Consider the following 22,558-nt stretch of genomic DNA (forward strand, 5'->3'; position numbering starts at 1 on the left):
CATCGATTTGTAAGCTAGAATGCTGACTGCTGGTCAATTAAGACGTTTAAACCTCCAGTAATTGAACTCACGACTGTGTTAAATACAAAAGCTAACAGCCTTGTTTGGTAGCCCTGTATAAACATAGAGTAATTTCCATTTTAGCGAGGAAGTGAGAAAATGAGCCTTATAAATACCAGCAGTCGTGTATTGGAATTCAGTACGAATCCAGGCAAAGCTTTTGCATTGGTAGTTAGATACAGAAACAATGAGCCAGACAAGAATGGGATCTTTTGTGGTCCGATCTATTCTGCCACTTCTGGTGCTAAAGATTTGCATAGCAAAGGGTAAGATATTATAATTTTTATTATTATTTATATTTTCGATCACAATACTGATATAATACGAGTATAACAACAAAAAGACGGAATTAGAAAACGGCAGATGTTTATAGAACAAGTTATTTTAGATACACGAAAAAACTACATAACTGGTCGGTGTATAAAGGGAAGCAGACAACATTATATTTTTGATAATATCGAAAAAGTAAAATAGACTATACGATTTGTATGGACGTGTCTGTTACTTTTATTTTGGTTGATGAACTGAACTATTTTTTACGGAAATTTCGAGGTATAAACTTTTCGTGAATATTTTGTAAAAACTCAATTAATAATTCTTATTTATCTATAAGAATTGTAAGTCCAAACTACTAGGGTGTATTACTTTTACCGCACATATTCTACACTGGACTAATTACAGATAAAAACGTTTTGTAACAGGTCAAGTCACACCGAATGTAATTTGTCCTCAAATACAAGTGGGCGAGGACGATCTACCAGGTTGGTACAGTGTGTTTATATGGCCACATAATACATAGCACTCTGTGGGAAGATGGGACACCTTAAGCACATTGTATCCAAATATCCTGATCGTATTTTATTGAATTAACAACGGTCTATGGGAGTCGTGAAAATAAGATTTAATAATTCCTTGAATGTTTTTTGTTTAATACCAAATAGGACAAGAAAATAGAATCAAAAGGTGTCCCGTCTTCTTCCACTCTATCATACATATTGTTAATTTTGTGATCTTACACACGTATAAAATGGCATCTACATGAGGCAACAACATATATAAATATACACAACCATATCGAAATATACATTTATTTTACTATAAAAGTGCATTTATTTTTTCTACCCGTGTTGACACACCTTATACCCACGACTCTCATAGAAGGTTGTTAATTGTTTAAAAAACAATCAGAATGTTTGAATATAATGTGCTAAAAGTGTCCCATCTTCCCCCATAGTACTATACATAGTTACTTTAGAATACCGACAAAAAATCCACTTTTTAATTAAAACAAATTGGGTGTATAATCTACTGTTCTATCCCCCTAGGTTTTGACATTATATCTCAATTCAACTTGGATCGAGGAGAACTCGTGCCTGGTGTTTCAAAGGTGAACGGGTCGTCCGAATATCAAGTGGCTTACAGACTAAGTCGTTCCGCTTCACTCAGTATACCGACAAGGTAAAACAAAAACAATTTGCCTGTTACGATCACTAAACTAAACATATAGTGGGGTGGGGGGGAGATAGACCACCTTTAGCACATAACATTCAAATACCCCAATCGTGTTTTAAACAATTAACAACGGTCTATGGGAGTCATGAGGGTACGGTTTTGAATGTTATTTGTTTATTACCAACCGGGACGAGGAAATAGAATAAAAAGTGTCCCATCTTCCCCCAACCTACTATATATATACAGTAGAGCGAGGAAGACGGGACACCTTTAGAAATTCACCTTTGTTAGTTGTTTAAAGCAAGAAATATGTAAATGGTGTACTATGCGTGTTTGTGGTATCTCTCATCTTACCCCACAGTCGACTTTGCATAAAAAAAATATAACTTTTTCCCAATTTAAATATATAGTAGGGTGGGGGAAGATGGGACACCTTTTCAGTCTATTTTCTCCTCCAATTTGGTAGTAAACAAACATTCAACGATTTTTTATAAAACTTTATCTCCACGGCTCCTATAGATCGTTGTTAATTGTTTAAAACACGATCAGGATATTTGGTATTATGTGCTAAAGGTGTCCCATCTCCCCCCACCCTACTATATTTATGCTAAACAGCAGCAAATTATGTTCAAAACATATTTATAGCTCAGTGGTTACGAAATAGGTGTTCATGAATGCCTTATAGTGCGTCTAAAAAAATCTAATTACTATCGCGATTAAAACACGTTTGAGGAAAAAAATAATTCGCAATAGACAATAAAAAAAGCGAAACCATTGTATCCATGCTATTTATAGTACAGTATAAATAAATAATCACCCTCCAAAAAATAACACGTTCTTACCACCCAAGCTGAAAATCATAATAACTGACATTATATTTGTAAAGTAACTCTTCTAAGACCCAATACTTTTTGTCGAAGATAATACTATACCGGTTTGAACTCAAAATGGTATTTTTTAGCGGGCGAATATATAGTTTATCTCTGTGTGGTGTGCAATAAGACATCTGTTTTTTAAGCTTTTACATCCCTTTGGGTAATTGAAGAAATAAAACAATGTGATTTATGATTCAGACGATTCGGTTACTGAAGCTATTACATAATAATAACTTTTATTTTTGTCTCTTTGTATTTTTTCATTACTTCGCATCATTCAAAGTTATATAGTATAGGGTTGGGGAAGATGGGACGCTTTTCATTGTATTTGCCCGTCCCATTTGGTAGTAAACAAAGATCATTTAAAATTGATAAAACCGTAGTATTACGACTTCCATAGACCGTTGTTAATTGCTTAAAACACGATCAGGATATTTTGATATTATGTGCTGGTAAACGTGTCCCATCTTTTCTCAACATACTATACATATTTATATTGTACATTATATAGTAATATGGGGTAAGATGGAACACCGCATATAATATCCAAATGTCCTGATCATATTTTAAACAATTAACAATAATAGTTTATGGGAGTCGTGAGGATACAGTTTTATAACTTATTCATTTTTCTTTGTTTATCAACAAATGGGTCGATAAAGAAAAATGAAAAGGTGTCCCATCCATCCCCGCCCTACTATTCAATGCCGAGATAAAAATTTCCAATGGCGGCTACGTGACTTTATCGAGTCCAATTCGTATGCCGCACGCACCGCAGCGAGCTTTGAACCTAAAACCCTGTGAGATTTGAACTAACCACTGACAAATATTTCATATTCAAATTACAAGTTTCTTCCGCAGGAATGTGTACCCAATGGGACTTCCAAGCGAATATTCTTTCGTAAGCACCTTCAGAATGCTGGGAAAGAACACAAGAAAGCAATGGAAGCTTTGGCTGGTATGTTCTGGTTATATATAGTAGGGTGGGGGAAACGGGACACCTTTTCACTCTACTTTCTCGTCCCAAATGGTAGTAATCAAAGAACATTCAAAGGATTATAAAACCGTATCCTCACGACTTCCATAGACCGTTGTTAATTGTTTAAAACACATCAGGATATTTGGATAATATGTGCTGAAGGTGTCCCATCTCCCCCCACTCTACTATACGTATAACAACAATTACGACATAGTTGTTTAATCTTTTCGTCTACCGTTACCTATATATCAATGAATGTAACTTGCTTTATCTTCGTGTGGCTGGATAACGACAGTCGTTATAACACGCATTTAAAAAAATTGAGATCTTATTTTTAAAATTTTAGAACTTTTTTTGAAAAAAAGAGATATTATTTTAAATTTGTTACAACTTATTTAAAAACTTGAGAACTTATTTTAAAAATGTTTTAAGGTCAACGATGGAGATGGTTCAGAACAGATTGGAGTCAATTTGGACGGAGCCAACCGATTGGTTGAGCTAATATCACGTGGCAATGACGGTTACGTACACAAAGCCACGTTCGTGAACACGGACGCTTTATTTGATGATGTAAATAATGTTATACAGAAGGGTGGGGAAGATGGGACACTTTTTATTCTATTTTTCGTCCCATTTGGGAGTAAACAAAGAACATTCGACTGTTGTTAATTGGACATTTTATGTATATTAGGATGGGGGAAGATGAGACACCTTTTTATTCTATTTACTGGTCACATTTGGTAGTAATCATAGAACGCTCAAAGAAATATAAAACCATAACTTTACGGCTTCCATAGATCTTTGTTAATTGTTAAAAACAGGACCAGGATATTTAAATATTATGTGATAAAGGTGTCCCATCTTCCCCCAAACTACTATGCATAAAATCAAAACATCCTGATCGTCTTTTAAACAATTAACAACGGTCTATGGGAGTCGTAAATATACGGTTATAAAATACTTTGAATGTTCTTTGTTTACTACCAAATGGGACGAGAAATGAGAAGAAAACGTGTCCCATCTTCCCCCACCCTAATGTATTACAATGTTTGAACTAGAACACAATTCTAGCGCCAGTAACAACATATTATTTTGCAGAAATGGCACAAACTCGTCATGTCCGTCGAGGAAGACCAAGTCTCATTGTACATTGATTGTAACTTGGTTGACACGCTACCCTTCACTGATCGCGCACCTGCCGATGTAGATGGTGACACGTTGGTGGGGAGGATCGGGAAAAACAACGCAAAGTCTGCGGCAGTAAGTCGACTGGTTTCCCGCCGATTAAAATCTCGGGCTACGCATCCAGACAGCCGCAGGTTTTAAATTAAATCGCTAAAACACCCTAGGTTATGAATTCACATGCAATCTTTTTTGAAATCAATTCTATACGGCTTGTAAACTTAAACCATTCGGAGTATTGGGCGGCCAATGGAGTTCAGACGCTTATACAATCTATCCCAAGTAAACCAACCACGATTGAGTTACATTGCGCAGGAGTTATAACAAGACTACAACCCAGGGCTGTATCCAAGAATTTAAAAAGAGGGGGGTCCGCATGTGTTTGCTTAGAAAATGGACTTGTATAAAACGTAACATGTTTGATAAAAACATAACCTGACTAACATATATAATACCGCACATAATAGGAAACGCGTAAGATTGGATTTAAACTACTATAACATGCTGCTTTACTATTTTTTAAAAGGAGGGCTTCTAATTTTACATTTTTTTAAATTTTTTCAAAAATAATATTCAAAGGGTGGGGGGGAGAACCCCGTGACCCCCCTCTTGTATATACGAGCCTGCTACCGTCCATAACTCTAACATGAGATGTTCAACACGGCTACGATATAGATAAATGGAATGTCTATCGAGCTCGGCACCGATACCAAAATGATAAATCTAATACTGTTGCATTGTTAGTGAAATCACACAAAACATTTTAATTCCAAATACTTAACTACATTGTCAAAACTGTACAAACAAAGCGAACGTATGTCAATCATAAAATTGCACAGGTTTTGGTAACCTGAACTCTAATTTTAGTTTTTTGTTAAATTTTGAATTAATTTTCTTCGGTGTCAAATATTTTTTGCTAAATCTGGTTTTGAACCCAGATTGAACTACAGTGGATGATAATACATTGCGACCCGACAAGAGCGCATAGGGAATCATGCGACGAACTACCTGCCTTGGTAAGTCTATAGAAAGTAACTGGTTTTGGATAAAAAGTTGATGTTATTATGGTAAAAGTGTCATAATAATGGGCTGTAGTACTGTATGTAAATTTCAATGAAGTATTTTAAAGAATTGATACAGTAGGATGGGGGAAGATGGGACACCTTTAGCACATAATATCCAAACATCCTGATCGTGTTTTAAACAACTAACAATGGTCAATGGGAGTCGTAAGGATACAGTTTATAATTCGTTGAATGTTTTTTGTTTACTACCAAATGCGACGAGAAAATAGGATGAAAAGGTGTCCCATCTTTCCCCAACCTACTATACGATTTTTGGGTTTGAAATGTACAGCTGTTTAAACTTTATACGATTGCTCTTTGTTTGCCAAGACGTCGCCTAATGCGAAGGAGGGGGGGGGAACTTAAATTTTGCATGGAATATTATGCCTGCACGATCCGCTAGAACTAAAGGCGCATATACAGTTAGGTTAAGCAGGAATTTCTTGCAAAAATTGTTTATCAAAAGCACGTCCGTCACGCTTCACGGCTCGTAGGCGGCAAGGTTTCCGTTTGTGGATTTTTTCGCGGCGCCAGATTTTTGCGGCGCATTTTTTCCTGTCTGGCCGCGAGCAGAAAGTAAGCTAGCGTCGTCGAGCAGTTAGTAGTGCGGGCGTCGGCACCGACACTTTTACCCGCACCACTCCAAGAGACTACTCACGGCGCGTTTGGAGCGCCAAGATGTTCATGAACAAGAGGCTAGTGATCCTCTTGGTCGTGGCGCTTCTGCTTGTAACGGCGGATGCGAGGAAGCGAAAGAGAAAGAAGAACCGGAAGAGCAGAGCAAATGATCTGATCACTCGGAGCAGAAGACAAGGAGAGCCGGACCCACCAGCGGATGTAAGTTTGTTGAATTTAAAAACAAAAAGCGGTAAAAACCTGCATTTAACACGTAATGCAATAAAAAAAAACGAATATAAAAATTAACTTAGAAAGTTAGAGGTGACGGTTCGAATCCAAGCGAAGTATATCGCATTTTAAACTTTATAAACCACCCGCAAATCGCGCAGGTTTTACGGGCGCTAGGAAAATTCGAGTAGAAAAGCTACTTGTTCTTGATAGATGGCCACTCGACGTTGTACGGTACATGTTTTGATACGAGTGTTAAAGTACACAGAACTGTGTTGTATTTCATAGCTATATAGCAGACGGTGGCGCTTTACGAGTTTATAACTTTTATGCCAAACTTTATTGCAAACCTGTCGTACGCTTGAATGAATGAATCTAACTTGCTTTATCCTCGCGTGGACGAAAAACGGCAGTCGTTATAACACGGGTGTTTTTACACCTCGTGCCAGCTTACGAGTTACTATGTATGTACTTTGTGGGTAATTATTTTATAGGTGGGAATTTTTCACTTACACCCACAATGATAGCAGCGACGAGTCGTAAATCCATTACCTCTGGGTTAAAGACGGCGTTTCGCAAAGTTAAGGGCACAGGATAAAACTTTTTACCGTCGCTATGAAAAAATAGCTTAACAAGACATGTTTCGAAAAATAACAGCAGCGAGTAAAATACCCTATATATAAAACACCTTGAATTCCAATACGTTAATATTAATTTTTAATCTGCCTTGAAAACCTGCCGAATCGCGGTATCGTCAGGGATTTTTGCAGAACAAATTTTAATTAAAAGTTTGTCTGTTCTACTGCACCAACGCCCAACGTTATAATTGGGTTGTTTAAACAAACATCGAGTTTTCGAGGTCATGTTCTGTTTACTTGGGATCAAACTTGGGCGGGTTGGTTTATTACGTCATCGTTTCAAACAATGGCTGTTTGTTCGGCGGCGCGTCTTGGCAAAAAGAGACGACTAACTTTTTCGTTTATGACGTAACAAGTAATATCTTTCAAAGGTCCCAGAAGCCGCGATTGGAAAAGGGGTAAGACAATGAATCTGTTGTGAAAGTATCGCTCGGGTTTTATTTCATGCTATATACACTTAGATGTTATCATTGAAAATGATAATGCATGACATATTGTATTGATCTGTATACTTGTGTGCTATAAATCTCCATAATTATACAGACATCAGTTCACCATAAAAGCGGCGCTAAGGCCGACAATTATTTCTAAATAAATGAGACTTTGAATAATCTTTGCTTAATAGTCGGTCATTCATTGTATAATCGGTATCCTGTCTGCCGTTTACTCAACGGACTTTTACATTCTTCGAAAAAGCGAAATGTAATCCTACATCGTGTTCTGTTATTATTCATAATAAAACTTATGAGTAACGTAGACCGCATGTTACAGAATAAATACTAATTTTACGGTTCGTTTAACTATTCGCTATTTCGGACCGAGTGTTCCTCAATGTATTGAAAACTCAAGTCCACCTCAATTTCTTATCCCTATTATCGTCGAGACAGCCTTTCGGTTGTGGTTAGGAAACGAAGTCTGCTTGTTAACATTCCTATGCGTGATTTAAACCTAGTAAGCCAAATACGGTTTCCGTTCCGAACTTTTAATGTACGAGGTACATCAACTTAACTTGACATTTATATTACGACGCTAAACACGTACACACACGAACGCACGACGTTTTAAGTCACAAAGGTCACGTATGTAATCATTCCCACCACAAACCCACATGCCACGTATTACTAACACTTCTTATTATTAATTTCAGTGCCCGGTTTGTCCAGCGGGACCTGCAGGACAACCAGTAAGTATTTAATTAGGAACTTACGATTATTGAATGCAAGGGTTTAATTAAATGACAATACACATAGTTCAAGCCCACAGGAGCAACTTTTAATGCAGCGTTAATGGGACAACAAAGATATATTTGACTTTAATACTTTGTTCATAAAGCAACTATGAATAACACAAGCTTTTATACGTGGATATATTCCAATCAAAATCTTGTCCTCATATATCTATACACGTTAAAACCTGACACAACATATTTATTCAAAATAATATTTATAACTAGACTTGTTGAACATCTGTTTCTGAAACAATATTTATGTAATCTATTAACCATAACGTACAACACATGGGAACACATGGGCCGTGACCATGCTTATCTAACACAATACCATCATCAGGGACCCCCAGGACCACCCGGTGAGAACGGAATCCAAGGAGATCCTGGACCAGATGGTTTCGCTGGAATTGATGGACTTGATGTAAGTTTTGAAATGAATAGAAACAAAGCCAGATAACACACACACAGAAAAAGAAAACAGTTTTCAAAACTAAGCTATATCAATACAAAGCAAGTAACACACATAAAATAAGAAAAACAGTGTTTTTTTCTACAAAAACTTTTTTTCCAATCTAAGCTAAATCATTACACAAAAAACCAGAGGACACACATACAAAAAAAGAAAAACAATTTTTAATTCTTTCCACAAAAACAGTGTTTCCAAACTAAAGTAAATTAATTAAAGACTTTTTTAGTATTTTTGTTTGGAAACACTACTTTTGATTTTAAACTGCCAATTTTAAGAAGTATATACCAACACAAGTTATTATTAGTTCACTTTATTCAACTTGCATAGTTATACCAACGTCCAACATACTCATTAAGTTAAATTCCTGAGAAAATGCAATATATATACAAACTAAGTACTTTGCATTCATAATTATAAGGCAAATGTCAAAGAATATTAACTTTTAAAATATAGCAGGGTCGGGGAAGATGGGACTCATTTTCATTCTATTTTCTTGCTAACTTAATAGTAAACAAAGAACATTCAAAAAAATTTAAAACCCTACCCTAACAACTCCCATAAATCGTTGTTAATTGTTTAAAACACAATCAGTAGATTTAGATATTATGTGCTAAAGGTGTCCCATCTTCCCCACCCTACTATATTGTTCTTGTCCTGACTCTCTATATATAACACGGATTTACAGCTGACATATGCTACTTTGTATTATTCAATCTTTTATTTTAATACAGGGTGAAAGAGGACCACCAGGACCCCAGGGGTTTCAGGTTGAGTATTTAAAATATTAAAATCCATATGCTATACTTGGGTTGAATACACAATGTGTAGCTTTTTTGTAAAAAGGGCCCGATACGTTAAAACTGCATAAAGGGAATTAGCTGTGTGTATAATCTATAGGTGTGTTATTATGAGACACCTAAATTATGTACGAAATAAACTTTTTCGAATAAATTTTTTTTTTTATTTATCTATATTTGACCGGGCAATGACAGCCATTATAACATGGGTGTTCTGTATCATACACCTTGTTCTTATTTACCAGTTATCATGTGTCTAGCTTTTTGGGTGATTATGTTTTTGTATATTTTAGATGTTTATTTACATAAAACATAATTTTAATAAATTAATAATCGGTTTAAATTTAGGGAGTCTCTGGTCAAAAGGGAGAACCAGGAGAAATTGGTGCACCTGGAACAGAGGTATAACTTATATATTCATGGTGCTCATAATAATATATATAAAATAGGGATTCATTGAATAAATGAACTAAATTTATTTCGTCTTTTCCGTCATGATACAAAGTGCGGGAAAGTCTACAAAAGCCAAAAGACGGGTAGTAATGCTAAAACAACAGTTGTTAAAATGCTAAAACAACAGTTAAAACACGGTTTATTGATAAAAAAGAAAGAAAGAATGTTTTAGGTAAAAGGAGTGACTGTTACACCCTCATTGGTTAACACAGCAGAGATTTTAGTAGTTTTGAATTTATTTGCTGTTGTAATACAGAATTACTGTTTGTTAAATATTAAAAAAGAGACTTGCTTTATTTAGCTTTAAACCACATGTGGCAGTTTGCTGTTTTAGGGCAATTATTCTTTGTATTCATTTGGGAAATAAGTCATCACTAATTTATAAAGAAATATTTTAATAATCTGCACTGAATTGCTAAATTGCATTATCTATAAAATGTGTATTACATAATAATGATTTTTAATGTATTTTCCACATGTGTTTATCATGTTCATTTACTTTACAGGGACTCATTGGACCTGCAGGGATACCGGTAAGTCATAAAAAAACACTTTCAAACAAAGTTTACATTGGTTTAATTTAAACAACCTCTTTCTTAACTCTTTTTCTGTGTTATTGTATTTTTAAATTTTTAACCCGCTGTTTGTTTCAATAGGGAAGCCTTGGGTTACCTGGTCCAGCTGGCCCACAAGGACCACCAGTAAGTATTCTGAAATGTCAAATAATAAATGAGTATAACATACATCTCATTTTTTCAAGCCATTGTAATCATATATGTTATAATTTTTTTAAAGTTACAGTTATTTCTTTTACTTATTTCTTATTTGGTGTGTGAAATAAAACACCTGTGTTACAAGGACTGTTGTGGCCCCGCAACGTGGGATAAATAAGTTGGAAACGATTTCTAATCATATTTTTATTTTTCCAGGGTGATGTGAACACCGTTGAGGGACCTCCTGTAAGTAACAATCATTTAAAAACTAAAATAAAACAGTCATTTATAAATAAATTAAAGAAAACCATAGATACTTTATAATATTTTTTTAACTTAATTAAAACAAATTGAGAAATATTTTAAATTAAATTAAAAAATAACGATACTGTATTTCTAAACAGGGACGACCAGGTGCTCCTGGACCAAGGGTGAGACATGTTTTCTTATGTAACTTTATCACAGATGGTCATATCTGTTTATATAATGATATTTTCATCTACTATAATTGGTATAGTACCAGAAAATACTAATAAAATCAAGCCTCCAAAAAATTATAAACTAAAATTTTAATTTTAGTATTTCGAATTTTATCTAAAAAAAGGTTTTTAAAATACAGTTATGACATTGCAAATTATTTCCAATAACAGTTACATTTATTTTTGCAAACAGGGACCACCAGGACTTCCCGGACCATCTGGAGGCGCTACGGCTGGTGTAAGTCATATTTATTTGCATGTTATCACTTACGCTTTGTTAATATTTTAGAAATTCTACTGATACCTACATCTTACTGCTCAGCTTTATATATTTTCTGTCTCTTTTAGATAGCAGCTAAGCAGTAGCAATTAATAAAATGCATTCCCAAAAATTGGTTTAAATAAAAACATTTTTTGCCATAAGTGTAAAAATAAATATTAGTAAGATTGTAGACATAAAAAAAGTAATAGATATGACAGAGTTGTAATAAATGTGTGCAAACGTTCATATGGTTTAATTTTACTTTGAAATACAGGATATTGGTTCAGGGGCTGATCCATCTGGCCCAGTCTATGTAAGTAACCAATTCCCACAACCAAGCCAAAACAAACAAACAATAAGCACATACCTTGAAACTCAAGGTGTGGCTAAACAATGTCTGAAATACAAAGGGCACTTTGATATAATAGCGTGCGAACACTACCTGTTTATAACCCCGTAATTTAAAAAATGGAATAATGCCCTGTTTGTGTGAAAGACCGCATTGTGACATTCTTATTCTCTGTTGAATAGGAAAGAGTGGTTTCCAATGGTGAAGTTGGTTTTGTAAGTTCTTTGTGTGAAATGCAACATTTTATCGAGTGTTAATACCTGCTTTTTATGGCAACCACTGCTGTGGGGTTAACGAAACATTTTTTGTGGAAAATAACGCGGGAAAACTGTGTTAAAAAGCAAAATCTGTTTCTTGCGAGCACTAACCTTTTGCGGAATAATACAGGCCTTTGCTGTGACAGTTGTTTAATAACTGGAATGTTAAAGTGGCTTGAATTAGTTTCATCTGTGCAGATGAAATTGGATTTTCTGCATGACAGGTTGCATTTTACACTGAGAACTTTAAAAACTTCATCCCCACTGTATAATACGCATTCAAAGAACTATAGACACCCATTCTTGACTTAGTGCATGCGTGTACTGGCTTGGTTGTGGCTTTGTGTGTTAATATAACTATATTTGAAACCAGATCTTGTATTAAATTAATTTTATCTCCAGGTTGGACCACCAGGTTATCCCGGACCCAAGGTTAGTTTAATTCCTACAAATATTTTTTTCTACATCATGCAGTTTTATAAAAAAAAGTTTATTTCTGAATTCAGGGTCATAAGGGATACAAAGGTGAACCCGGTCCTGATGGAAAACAAGGTCCAAAGGTGAGACAGGACATTATACTATACCAAAGTATTGAATGAATGAATGAATAAATGAATAAATGAATGAATGAATGAATGAATGAATGAATGAATGAATGAATGAATGAATGTAACTCACTATAAAATTTGTTTGATAGTTTTACAGTCAATTTAACCAAAGTATTTTCTTCCAGGGTGATGCCGGTCCTGAGGGAGAACAAGGACCAGCTGGTCCTGGCGGTGAATCTGTACGTATAAAACATATTTTAGTTGAAAAAAAATATTTATATATTAAAAATTATTGCAGGGTCCACGTGGGGCACGAGGTTACCCGGGAGAAGATGGGAGAAAGGGAGAAGTAGTGAGTTATATTTATGTTTAAAAATTTAAATGAACAATATAATTTTTAATTTTTGTATAAAAAATTGCATAAATAATGATTCGTATTCTATTTGCATTTTCTTCTTGCTGTTTATGGTTTTAAAGTTATCTTTTTTTTCTGTTTTCCATGATTGAATTTGGTTCCTGTGGAATATATAATTACATATATGTCAGTATCCATACATTATATTATGCTTACCTTAAGTGTAATAATATAAGATAAGTAATTGAACTTCTAAACAACAGGGCCCTGCAGGAGTACCTGGAGAAATGGGTTCACCTGGTGAACAAGGTTTACAGGTTAATAGACATTTTCTGTTAACTATGTTTTTAATATATTTTTTGTCATTTTATGAACAGGTTAAGCTGTTTTACTTGCCTTTCAGATAACATGTCTGTTTGTAAACTTTGATATAATTAGGCTACTGTGTTTTCTAATATTGTTTCTGCATTGATACTGTTTTCTGATATTAATACATTGCGATTTCTGATATATTGGTGTCCCTTATAACTGTATAAGCTGTAACTTTTTTTGCTACCAAGTTATGAAAACTTTAAAATTCATCAATAATTGGATTTTTCTTCTCAGGGAGCTGAAGGTCCTCCTGGAGTCCCAGGAGAGAGGGGAGCCAAGGGAGGAACTGGGGATCGAGGTCCTCTTGGAAACCCTGGAGGACCCGGACTTCCTGGAGAACCGGTTCGTATTCAAGACCAAGAACCAAATTTAGAACTAAAATGTTAAACAAAATTTAGAACCAAATTGTTAAACAAAATTTGGACTCAAATTGTTAAACAAAATTTAAACCAAATTGTTAAGCAAAATTTAGACTCAATTTGTTGAACAAAGTTTAGAATCAAATGTTAAACAAAATGATGCTAATTTACTTTTAAACGCAGGGTCTACCCGGTAGAAATGGAGCTGATGGTATCCCAGGAACCCCAGGAGAACGGGTGAGTCACATGTGTAGTATATATTGTAGGTTGGGGTAAAACAATCCAAGTTTTGTTCTGTTTTATCTCCTATTTTTCGTAGTAAACAAAGAATGTTTAAAGACTTAAAGCTTTATTTTAAGGTTTCTAAAAGAGTGTTGTTAAAAAAAAGTTTAAGAATGTTTAGGATGCTGTGCGTTAACAATATTCATTATTCTACAGTAATATATTAGATATCATGCTATATACATTTTATATGTAGTTCTAATATATAAAGAGCATAGTAAATCTTGTGGTTTTTTTATAACAGGGACGACCAGGAGAGTCAGGACCAAAAGGAACAGAAGGTGCCATAGGAGCTCCTGTAAGTGTTTGTTGTTTATTATTCTGTGTATTATGTTTAATTTTTACTTAGAATAATCATTGAAAAATGAATAAGCAAAAAGAAATTATTGCTTTGGTATTATATAGTTTTTATGTTATATATGTATGAGTTAAAGTAGACAAGTAGTTTACAAATTCCGCAAAAGAAGACTATTCAAAAAATTATTTGATTAACTTGTTTGCAGGGAATACCTGGAGATATTGGACCTGAAGGACCAACTGGCAAAGCTGTAAGTTTAAAAGCTCAAATAAATGATTAAATTAATTCAACAGTTTCTATAATATGCAGTATATTAAACAATAAGTACAGTAATGTACTTTTAATTTTGTTTTTATTAAAAAAGGTGTTTTTGTGTTTGTAATTTTAGTTTTTTGTTGCTTATAGTTTTAGTGTTGAGTTTTGTTAAAGCAGCTTTTAACTAAAATATGAAAATAAGAGTATATAAATGTCAAACTTAAGCTATCAACTTAAAATATCCAGTACAGTAACAAAATTTCTTGGTTTTAAAAAATATGTGGCAAAATTAAATGAGTAATTTTGACAGGGTGCACAAGGTAATCCAGGAGAAGATGGCGCCCGTGGACCAAAAGGAGAAGTGGTATGTGATTTTTGGTTTAATATCGCCTGAAGTGGTAAATTGCTTAGCAATTCTCACTTTAACACAGAGGTTATGGGCTTAAGGCTGAACGTTGCTACCATTGTGGTATTATGTGTCTTTGGGCAAGACACCTGATGGAAATTTCTCCAAATCAGTAGTGCCTTTTCAAAAAGTTACACATACATTAAAAGATCCCCACAAAATATAATTGCCCACAAAGTTACATTTGAAGTACCACATAAAAAAAGAGTTCTGTGTTATAATGACACGTGATAAACTGCCATTGCCGTTCCACAAGGATAAATAAGTTGCATTTATTCAATACATTGCAACATTTAATTTGAATTGCTCAACAGGGACCAATTGGACAAACTGGGTTACAAGGTCCAGCTGGAGAGCAAGGACGAGTGGTAAGAATTAAGTTGATTTTTTGTAATTGGATTAAATGCTTAAACTTGAGGTTATTGAGTTCTATGGCTTGTCATAGCTATAATAGTAATAACTATTTGTCTCCTTGATTACGGTACCAAACATATTTTAAATGGAAAGACAGGATCTAACGACAAAGCAACAGTTGTTAAAACACGATTACAGTTAAAATATATTTACATTTATTTGAAAGAAAATAAGTGTGATCGCTACACCTAGCTGTTGACATGAATGCTAGAAAATAAACAGAAAAATTGGTTGTAATTATATTTGTATTTATCTTAAGTTACCCAGTTCTGTGTAATATTAATGCAAATGAAAGAATTAATCATTGCACAAAAAGCGCTACTTATTTCGGGTTTAATTAAAGAGTGTTAAAATGCAAAGAAACACTGCAATATTTTATATTCAATCTATGAGTGTTAAAATACAAAAAAAAAACACTGCAAATTTCCTATTTAATTAATAAATGTTAAATTACAAATAAACAGTGCAATATTATAAATTGATTTAAAAAGTGTTAAAGCATTAAAAAGATACAAATTTTGTATTTAGTTAAAACATGTTAAATTACAGGGAGATGCAGGACCATCAGGAGAATCTGGACCACCTGGACCCCGTGGTAACAAGGTTAGTTTGTGTGGTTGTTGGAAAAAGATAAAATAAGCTTTAAATTTTAGTTTCATTAAGCATGTAAAAAGCAGTAGCCTAAAATGGTATGAATAATTGCATTTCATAAGATAATTCTGCTTGGGGCTTTCTATAAAGTGTCTTAAAAGCATGTATGTATCTAAACAGTAAAAAGACAAATAATCACCAACTTCATTTCAACAAAACGTTATAAAATTAGCGTTTATTTACCAGATCGGCAAAAAAAACAACATTATTTTACATTATGCCTGGTAAAAGAATTAACATAAAATAATTACTGTAAATAGAATCTAAAATGAATTTTTAACAGGGTAATTCAGGAGAACAAGGTATTCAGGGTCAACCTGGTGAACGTGGATTCCCTGGAATCAAAGGACACAAAGTAATTAAAACTTCTATTAAAATATTATTTTTATTTAAGTTTGTTTTTCGTTAAATTTTTTATTAAAATTTCAGGTAAACTTTTGAAAGAAAGATAAGTAATATAAGAAAAAAAATAAATTTAAGTCTAGTCTAAAAATCTGTTCTCTGCAAAGGAATATCACGTTTTGATTAACCTAAATCTGAATCCCAGGTTCCCTGTAAGTCGGAGAACCTCAGCCATATATAATACCCTTGTGGTAATAAAAAAAACATGTGTTTTTTAAATTACCCTTTCAAAATTGTTTAAACCTTTAATAACTGTAGCTTTAAAATAAGTCTACTTTTTCATTCATTCATTCATACTTAAAGAATGTATGAATTAGGTTCACACAACATTTTGCATTTTTTTCTAATAAATCTTTTCTTTTTATAGGGAGCATCTGGTATGACTGGCGCCAAGGGAGAACCTGTAAGTTGATTTATAAACTAAATATAGCTTTACACACAGTCTTAACTTGCATGACTTTCCTTTTAGTGGTTTTTACATTTGTTTAACTAGACAAATGTTTGTGTAAAAATAAATTCAATACTTTTTTGTTACTTTTGGTTTTGTGGGTAAATTGTTTCTAGTTGTTTAGTAGTATTCGGTCTTAATATACCAATAAAATAACAAAATTTGTTCATTTTTTTATTATGGTAAGCAAGATTAATAAAAATATGAAAAATGTTTTATCCTATTTTTTACATATACGCCATTAAAGTCCTGGTATTATTAATTTCTGTCTGTTTTAATTCATTTAAAAGATCAAATTAAAATTTAATGTTTCTATTTCTTTATCAGGGTAATGATGGAAATGAGGGACCAGAAGGCAACCCTGGACCACAGGTAAAAAATATATTCAATAGGTGGAAATTTTATTTTTTTGTACAAAATAATATTAAACTCTATTTTTAGGGAACTGCTGGAACTCCAGGAGAACGTGGATCAGTAAGTTTTTTTCTATATTTTTTTGTTGTTGATATTTTAATATCTAATTTAGATTGTACAGCAAAGTGCTGGTTTGATTATTTTTAGAGTTTGTATTGAAATGTATAACCAGTTTAAGTAAATCTTGTTGCTTCTACCTGCGATATAGTGAATGGCAATTTACTCACAGATCTAAAAATACTTGGCAACACTTATTCAATTGAATTTTAAACACTAAATCGCCTAATATTTCAGTACAAACATGACTCTCCATATTTAAAAAAAATCATTTAAAACATTTAAATATTTATAAAAAATGAATTTTAAGCATTAGAATAATACTAATTTCTTCCATATGTTTCAATAATTATAAAAATAAAGAATTTAAAACACTAGAATATGCCAACATCTAATATTGTATAATACGATTTTCATTTCAAACGCTTCAATATTTATAAAAACAAACAATTTAAACATGAGAATATGCCAACACCTAATATTCTAATAAACCAAACAAAAATTTGCAGCCAGGAACACCGGGTGAAAATGGGCAACGTGGGCCAGGTGGACCACCGGGCATCATTGGACCAGAAGGACCCAGGGGCCAATCTGGGCCACGAGGACCACAAGGAGAATCTGGACCAAGAGGCGTCCCTGGATTACAAGGCCCTCCTGTAAATATAAATGATGATATATGTTTGCTTTGGTGTGTGTATTTAGTTCATTCAATGTACAGTACTGTGAGGTGGGACACCTTTAGCACATAATATAAAATATCCTAATCGTGTTTTAAACAATTAATAACGGTCTACAAGAATTGAGGATATGGTTTTGTGATTCTTTTCTTTGTTTACTACCAAATGTGAAAATATACCTAAAAAGGTGTCCCATCTTCCCCCAGCCCACTATATTTGGACATGTTTCTTACACTCATGATTTTTCTAAAAACTTGCGTTATCATGATAGTAAATGCGTATGCGTAACATTAAGGTCACTTACTTTTTTGGGCATTGAGTAGTCTGTACAAGACAACTAGTTAGTACTACCATTACCTCAGTGGTTAAAGCCGATGAATTGTACTATAAAGTTACCATATTCCTATTTGCATTAGGTTTAAATCAGCATTGAGTTTTATATTACTCGATTTTAGATTCATCAAAATTTATTAATATTTTTAACAGGGGCGCATGCCAAGTGACCAAAAGATTCTGGAAATTTGCCGTAGGGTGCTTCGAGGTATGCATAGTTGCCATTATGGTATCAGGTGTTATTAATACACGCATATTTTGCTTAATTTGCCAGCATTATGTGCAATGTGAAGCTGTAAAACAAGATTGTGTGGAATAATACTAATATTTACTGTATTTGTCTCTTCGATTACGGTAGCGAATATTTAGAAATACTATGTGAATTGTACAAATTTTTCAAAACAATGAGTTACCACCATGGTCAGCATTAGGTGTCACATTTACCACAATCATTTAGCCTAGAACCTTAAACCCTGGAAAAAAGCATGACCGTTACGCTTATTCATGCCAACATATGGCATAACAGAATGTACAAGTCACAAACATTACATTAAACAGTAACACAAAATACAAACCACAAAATAATTACTTTAAGCACATTAACACAATTTACAAACCACAAGAAAATACTTTAAATACAGTAACACAAAATACAAAAACACAAAACAAAACTTTAAACACAGTAACACAATTGACAAGTCACAGAACATACTTAAAACACATGAAGACAAAATACCAATCACAAAACAAACTTAAAACACATGAAGACAAAATACAAATCACAAAACATACTTAAAACTCACGAAGACAAAATACAAATCATATAATGCTTAAAATTCTAACAGATGAGATGAGAGGTATGATGGCAGCAACCAGACCCCGAGGTATCATCACTGGTGGAGCTCCTGGAAGACCTGGACCTGTTGGACCACCTGGACAGCAAGGACCACAAGGTACATGATGCATATTACGTGCAGTGTGTTTAAATGAATGAATGTAACTTTTTATCCTAAACACTGAAAACACAATTTTAGTGGTTTGTTGTTTGCATTCTGACTGAAATGTATTGGGTTCAAAGCCTATTACTAATTGGCAAATTTGCCTTTGAATAAGACATGGAGCGAACAGTGTTCTGAAATCTGCAATTGGTCGTTACAATGTAGGTGTCATGGTAATGGGCTGTATGAAACATAATTGGCAAATTTGCCTTTGAATAAGACATGGAGCGAACAGTGTTCTGAAATCTGCAATTGGTCGTTACAATGTAGGTGTCATGGTAATGGGCTGTATGAAACATAGGTGAAATAATACTTTATTTTAAGTCCTATGTAGTTAAGTTTGTCTGGCTAAATTCTAGGTTTTCAAAAAGGACCTTACCTACATAGAACATAATGTATATAGCATGGCTTGAAAACTTGACTTAACTTGAAAACATTGGCAGGACAATCTGGTCTTCCTGGTAAAACTGGAATGCAAGGTGCACAGGGTGTTCCTGGAATGCCTGGACGTACTGGACCCAAAGGTGAGGATTATAGTACTAATATATATATATATACATATATGCTGGGTACAATATATCAGTTAGTTTAACTCAGTAACCTTAATTATACTACTGGTGCTATAAAAATCTACAATAAAAGTAATAACATTTTTGGGTAAACTTGAATTGTATATTATTTGTTTGACTACTCAATGAAATATGCAAAATTTAGACCCTAACTCTTCTCCTGAAAAAAATCCTGAAATTTTAAACAAACGTTTTCTAAAAAATATAATTATAACACAGCTTGTTTTTTCTGTGACATGGAATCTGTTAATACTACGTTTTTTTAATTTTTTTTTTTTAAATTTGGTTTTAACTTTTATGTGTTTCAGGATTGTAACGGTCACGCCTTTTATCCAAAACATTCTTTCTTTCTTTTTTATCAATAAGCGTGTTTTAACAACTGTTGTTTTACCGTTACTACCCGTCTTTTCGCTTTTTATCAACTCTCTTGTTCTTCGTTATCGTGACCGAAGAGACGAAATAAATTTCATTCATTCATTCATTCATATTCATTCAGGATTTGGTGGTGATAAAGGTGACAGAGGAGCGCCAGGAATTGGCAGCGTTGGTCTTCCAGGACCTGCTGGTCCTCCAGGTAAATGATTTACATTAATTAAGTAACTAAAATTAGTTAAAGCTTTTACTTAATGTATTGCTACCCTCTAGGTCACAAATAAATGAATGAATGTTATCTATGCCAAAAACATTATTACCTATTTTGTAAATTTTATTTTTTTTATAAAATTATTAAAAAAATGGAAAATTATAAAGAAATGCTCCCTTTGGTGGGTGAAAACATTAGGTCCCACTTTTTAAATACACTCGGAAATAGCTAAAACACTACAACAGATTACATAATAAAGCTATTTGGGTTGACTTATGTTTGTTCTTACCGCTACCAGCCATAAAACCCATGGGTTAAAGTCCAATACATGTCTTGTGTAAATTTCAATATATAGACCTTTATATTCCTATACAATTACATTACAAACCAGAAGATACAGGATTAAATGCTGTAAAAATTCTCAACTGACCAAAAACCAAATCCGATTAATTTTATTTTTTGAGATACTTTTTTCATCATCAGTTTCTCAGTCAAATAGAAATAGGTCCCACCATTCAAAAAACACAAAATCTAGTGCTGTAAAAATGCATAACCAACAAAAAACTAAAAAAATATTTACTTGTTAGATAAATATTACAACTGAAATGGCATTATCAGTTTCTCAGTAAAATATAATAATAGAAACAGAATATAAGAATAATTCCAAATTTCTATGCCTAGGACCCCAAGGATCACCAGGGTTTGGCAAAGATGGTCGTAACGGAGAACGTGGTGAACCCGGCTTACCTGGACCCACAGGTTACATTGGGCCACAGGGTTCTGTTGGTCCTCCTGGTTACTGCGACCCATCTACTTGCTTGATGGGTCAAGTCCGTGGCATTCAACAACCTAAAGGTAAAAATGTATATATTGTATAACCTGCTTTATCTTTGTGTGTTTTGAAGATGACAGTCGTTATAACAGGGTGTTCTGTATCATACACCTTGTGTCCGCTTATGAGTTACCACGTATGAAACAAAAACATTCGTGTTATAACGACTGCTGTTTTCCTACCACGTAAGGATAAAGCAAGTTACATTCATTGAATAAATATTCAAAATGCTAGCACATAAGTTACAATGATTGGCTATTTTGGAATTAATCAAACCAAGGCATGGCTACTAACTTTACTTACAGCAGTAAGTGGCTTTAAGGTTTATTCAAATTGTCAGCCATGCATAAAAAATCTAAAACATGATCACCTACTATGTTACTAGCGCGGACACGAGGTGTGAAAAAGAGAAAACTGAACCTCTAATGAATGCCACTGCCATATCATTTGCTATTGCCCGAAATATAAATAAGTCACATTCATTCATGCACCTTCAAACATTTCAGGTCCAAATGGCCAGAAAGGTCCTGATGCAGCGGACAGCCCATTGGGCTCAGAACCACCTGCGGGCACAAACCGTCGCCGTGCTGCACGTACCCGCCACCGACCCGAGATGAATGATATTCAGTTTTAACTGAAACTAAAAACTACTTTGATTACCGCGCGATCGCACCGTGTGGAGATATGACTCAAAATTTGTAATGTAACCAATTTTATCTGCGTGCGTTATATTTTTCCATCACCGTGCTACAGTATATTGTTGCATCATATTAGCCGTCGTCATGTTGTCGTCACTGCTTGTTGTCAGTTTGTTTTCCGAAGCGATTTTACTTTTTATTACATTTTCACGCCTAAAAAGTGTCATGATTTACTGAGATGGCTGCGTTTGTACGAAAGACTTGGACTTTTTCATATATTAGAATTTGGGAAGACACCTTTAGCACATAATATCCAAATATCCAGGTCGTGTTTTAAATAATTACTAACGGTTTATGGGAGTCGTGAGGTATTGGTTTTATAATTCTTTGTTTACTACATGGGACCAAAAAATAGAATGAAAAAGTGTCCCATTTCCCCCCACCCTACTATACAACATTTCACTAAAACTAAAATATCTATGTTGTCCAGTGTGGTTTGGACATTAGTTATTACAATAGACACGGATTGTGTATTTGTACATCTCATGCACATGGTCAAGTTAT

The 22,558-nt window shown here is 33.9% G+C and overlaps 1 protein-coding gene across 9 annotated transcripts; it reads left to right on the top strand.

Annotated features, from left to right (window-relative positions):
* Positions 1 to 173: 173 nt before the first annotated feature.
* On the top strand, positions 174 to 22,214 carry LOC149741580 (uncharacterized). 9 transcript variants are annotated; one of them, XM_089893305.1, is made up of 42 exons: positions 174 to 326; positions 762 to 821; positions 1,386 to 1,518; positions 3,249 to 3,345; positions 3,799 to 3,936; positions 4,465 to 4,626; positions 5,487 to 5,564; positions 7,468 to 7,494; positions 8,244 to 8,279; positions 8,665 to 8,745; positions 9,525 to 9,560; positions 9,939 to 9,992; positions 10,550 to 10,576; positions 10,700 to 10,744; positions 10,973 to 11,002; positions 11,161 to 11,187; positions 11,429 to 11,473; positions 11,772 to 11,810; positions 12,029 to 12,061; positions 12,506 to 12,535; positions 12,610 to 12,663; positions 12,837 to 12,890; positions 12,950 to 13,003; positions 13,270 to 13,323; positions 13,613 to 13,720; positions 13,921 to 13,974; positions 14,264 to 14,317; positions 14,523 to 14,567; positions 14,883 to 14,936; positions 15,293 to 15,346; positions 15,942 to 15,995; positions 16,327 to 16,398; positions 16,813 to 16,848; positions 17,221 to 17,265; positions 17,335 to 17,367; positions 17,874 to 18,020; positions 18,528 to 18,582; positions 19,220 to 19,327; positions 19,816 to 19,896; positions 20,438 to 20,515; positions 21,206 to 21,379; positions 21,863 to 22,214. In XM_089893305.1, exons 1-42 carry the CDS (start codon positions 248 to 250, stop codon positions 21,988 to 21,990), a joined length of 2,853 nt encoding a protein of 950 aa, XP_089749431.1. In that variant the 5' UTR covers positions 174 to 247; the 3' UTR covers positions 21,991 to 22,214. The 9 variants fall into 9 exon arrangements, with proteins under 9 accessions (XP_089749431.1, XP_089749438.1, XP_089749442.1 ...); XM_089893312.1 differs by lacking the exon at positions 12,029 to 12,061; XM_089893316.1 differs by lacking the exon at positions 11,772 to 11,810.
* Positions 22,215 to 22,558: the final 344 nt, after the last annotated feature.

The sequence above is a fragment of the Ciona robusta genome, chromosome 1 (genome assembly GCF_009617815.1).
Source record: "Ciona robusta chromosome 1, ASM961781v2".
NCBI lineage: Eukaryota > Metazoa > Chordata > Ascidiacea > Phlebobranchia > Cionidae > Ciona > Ciona robusta.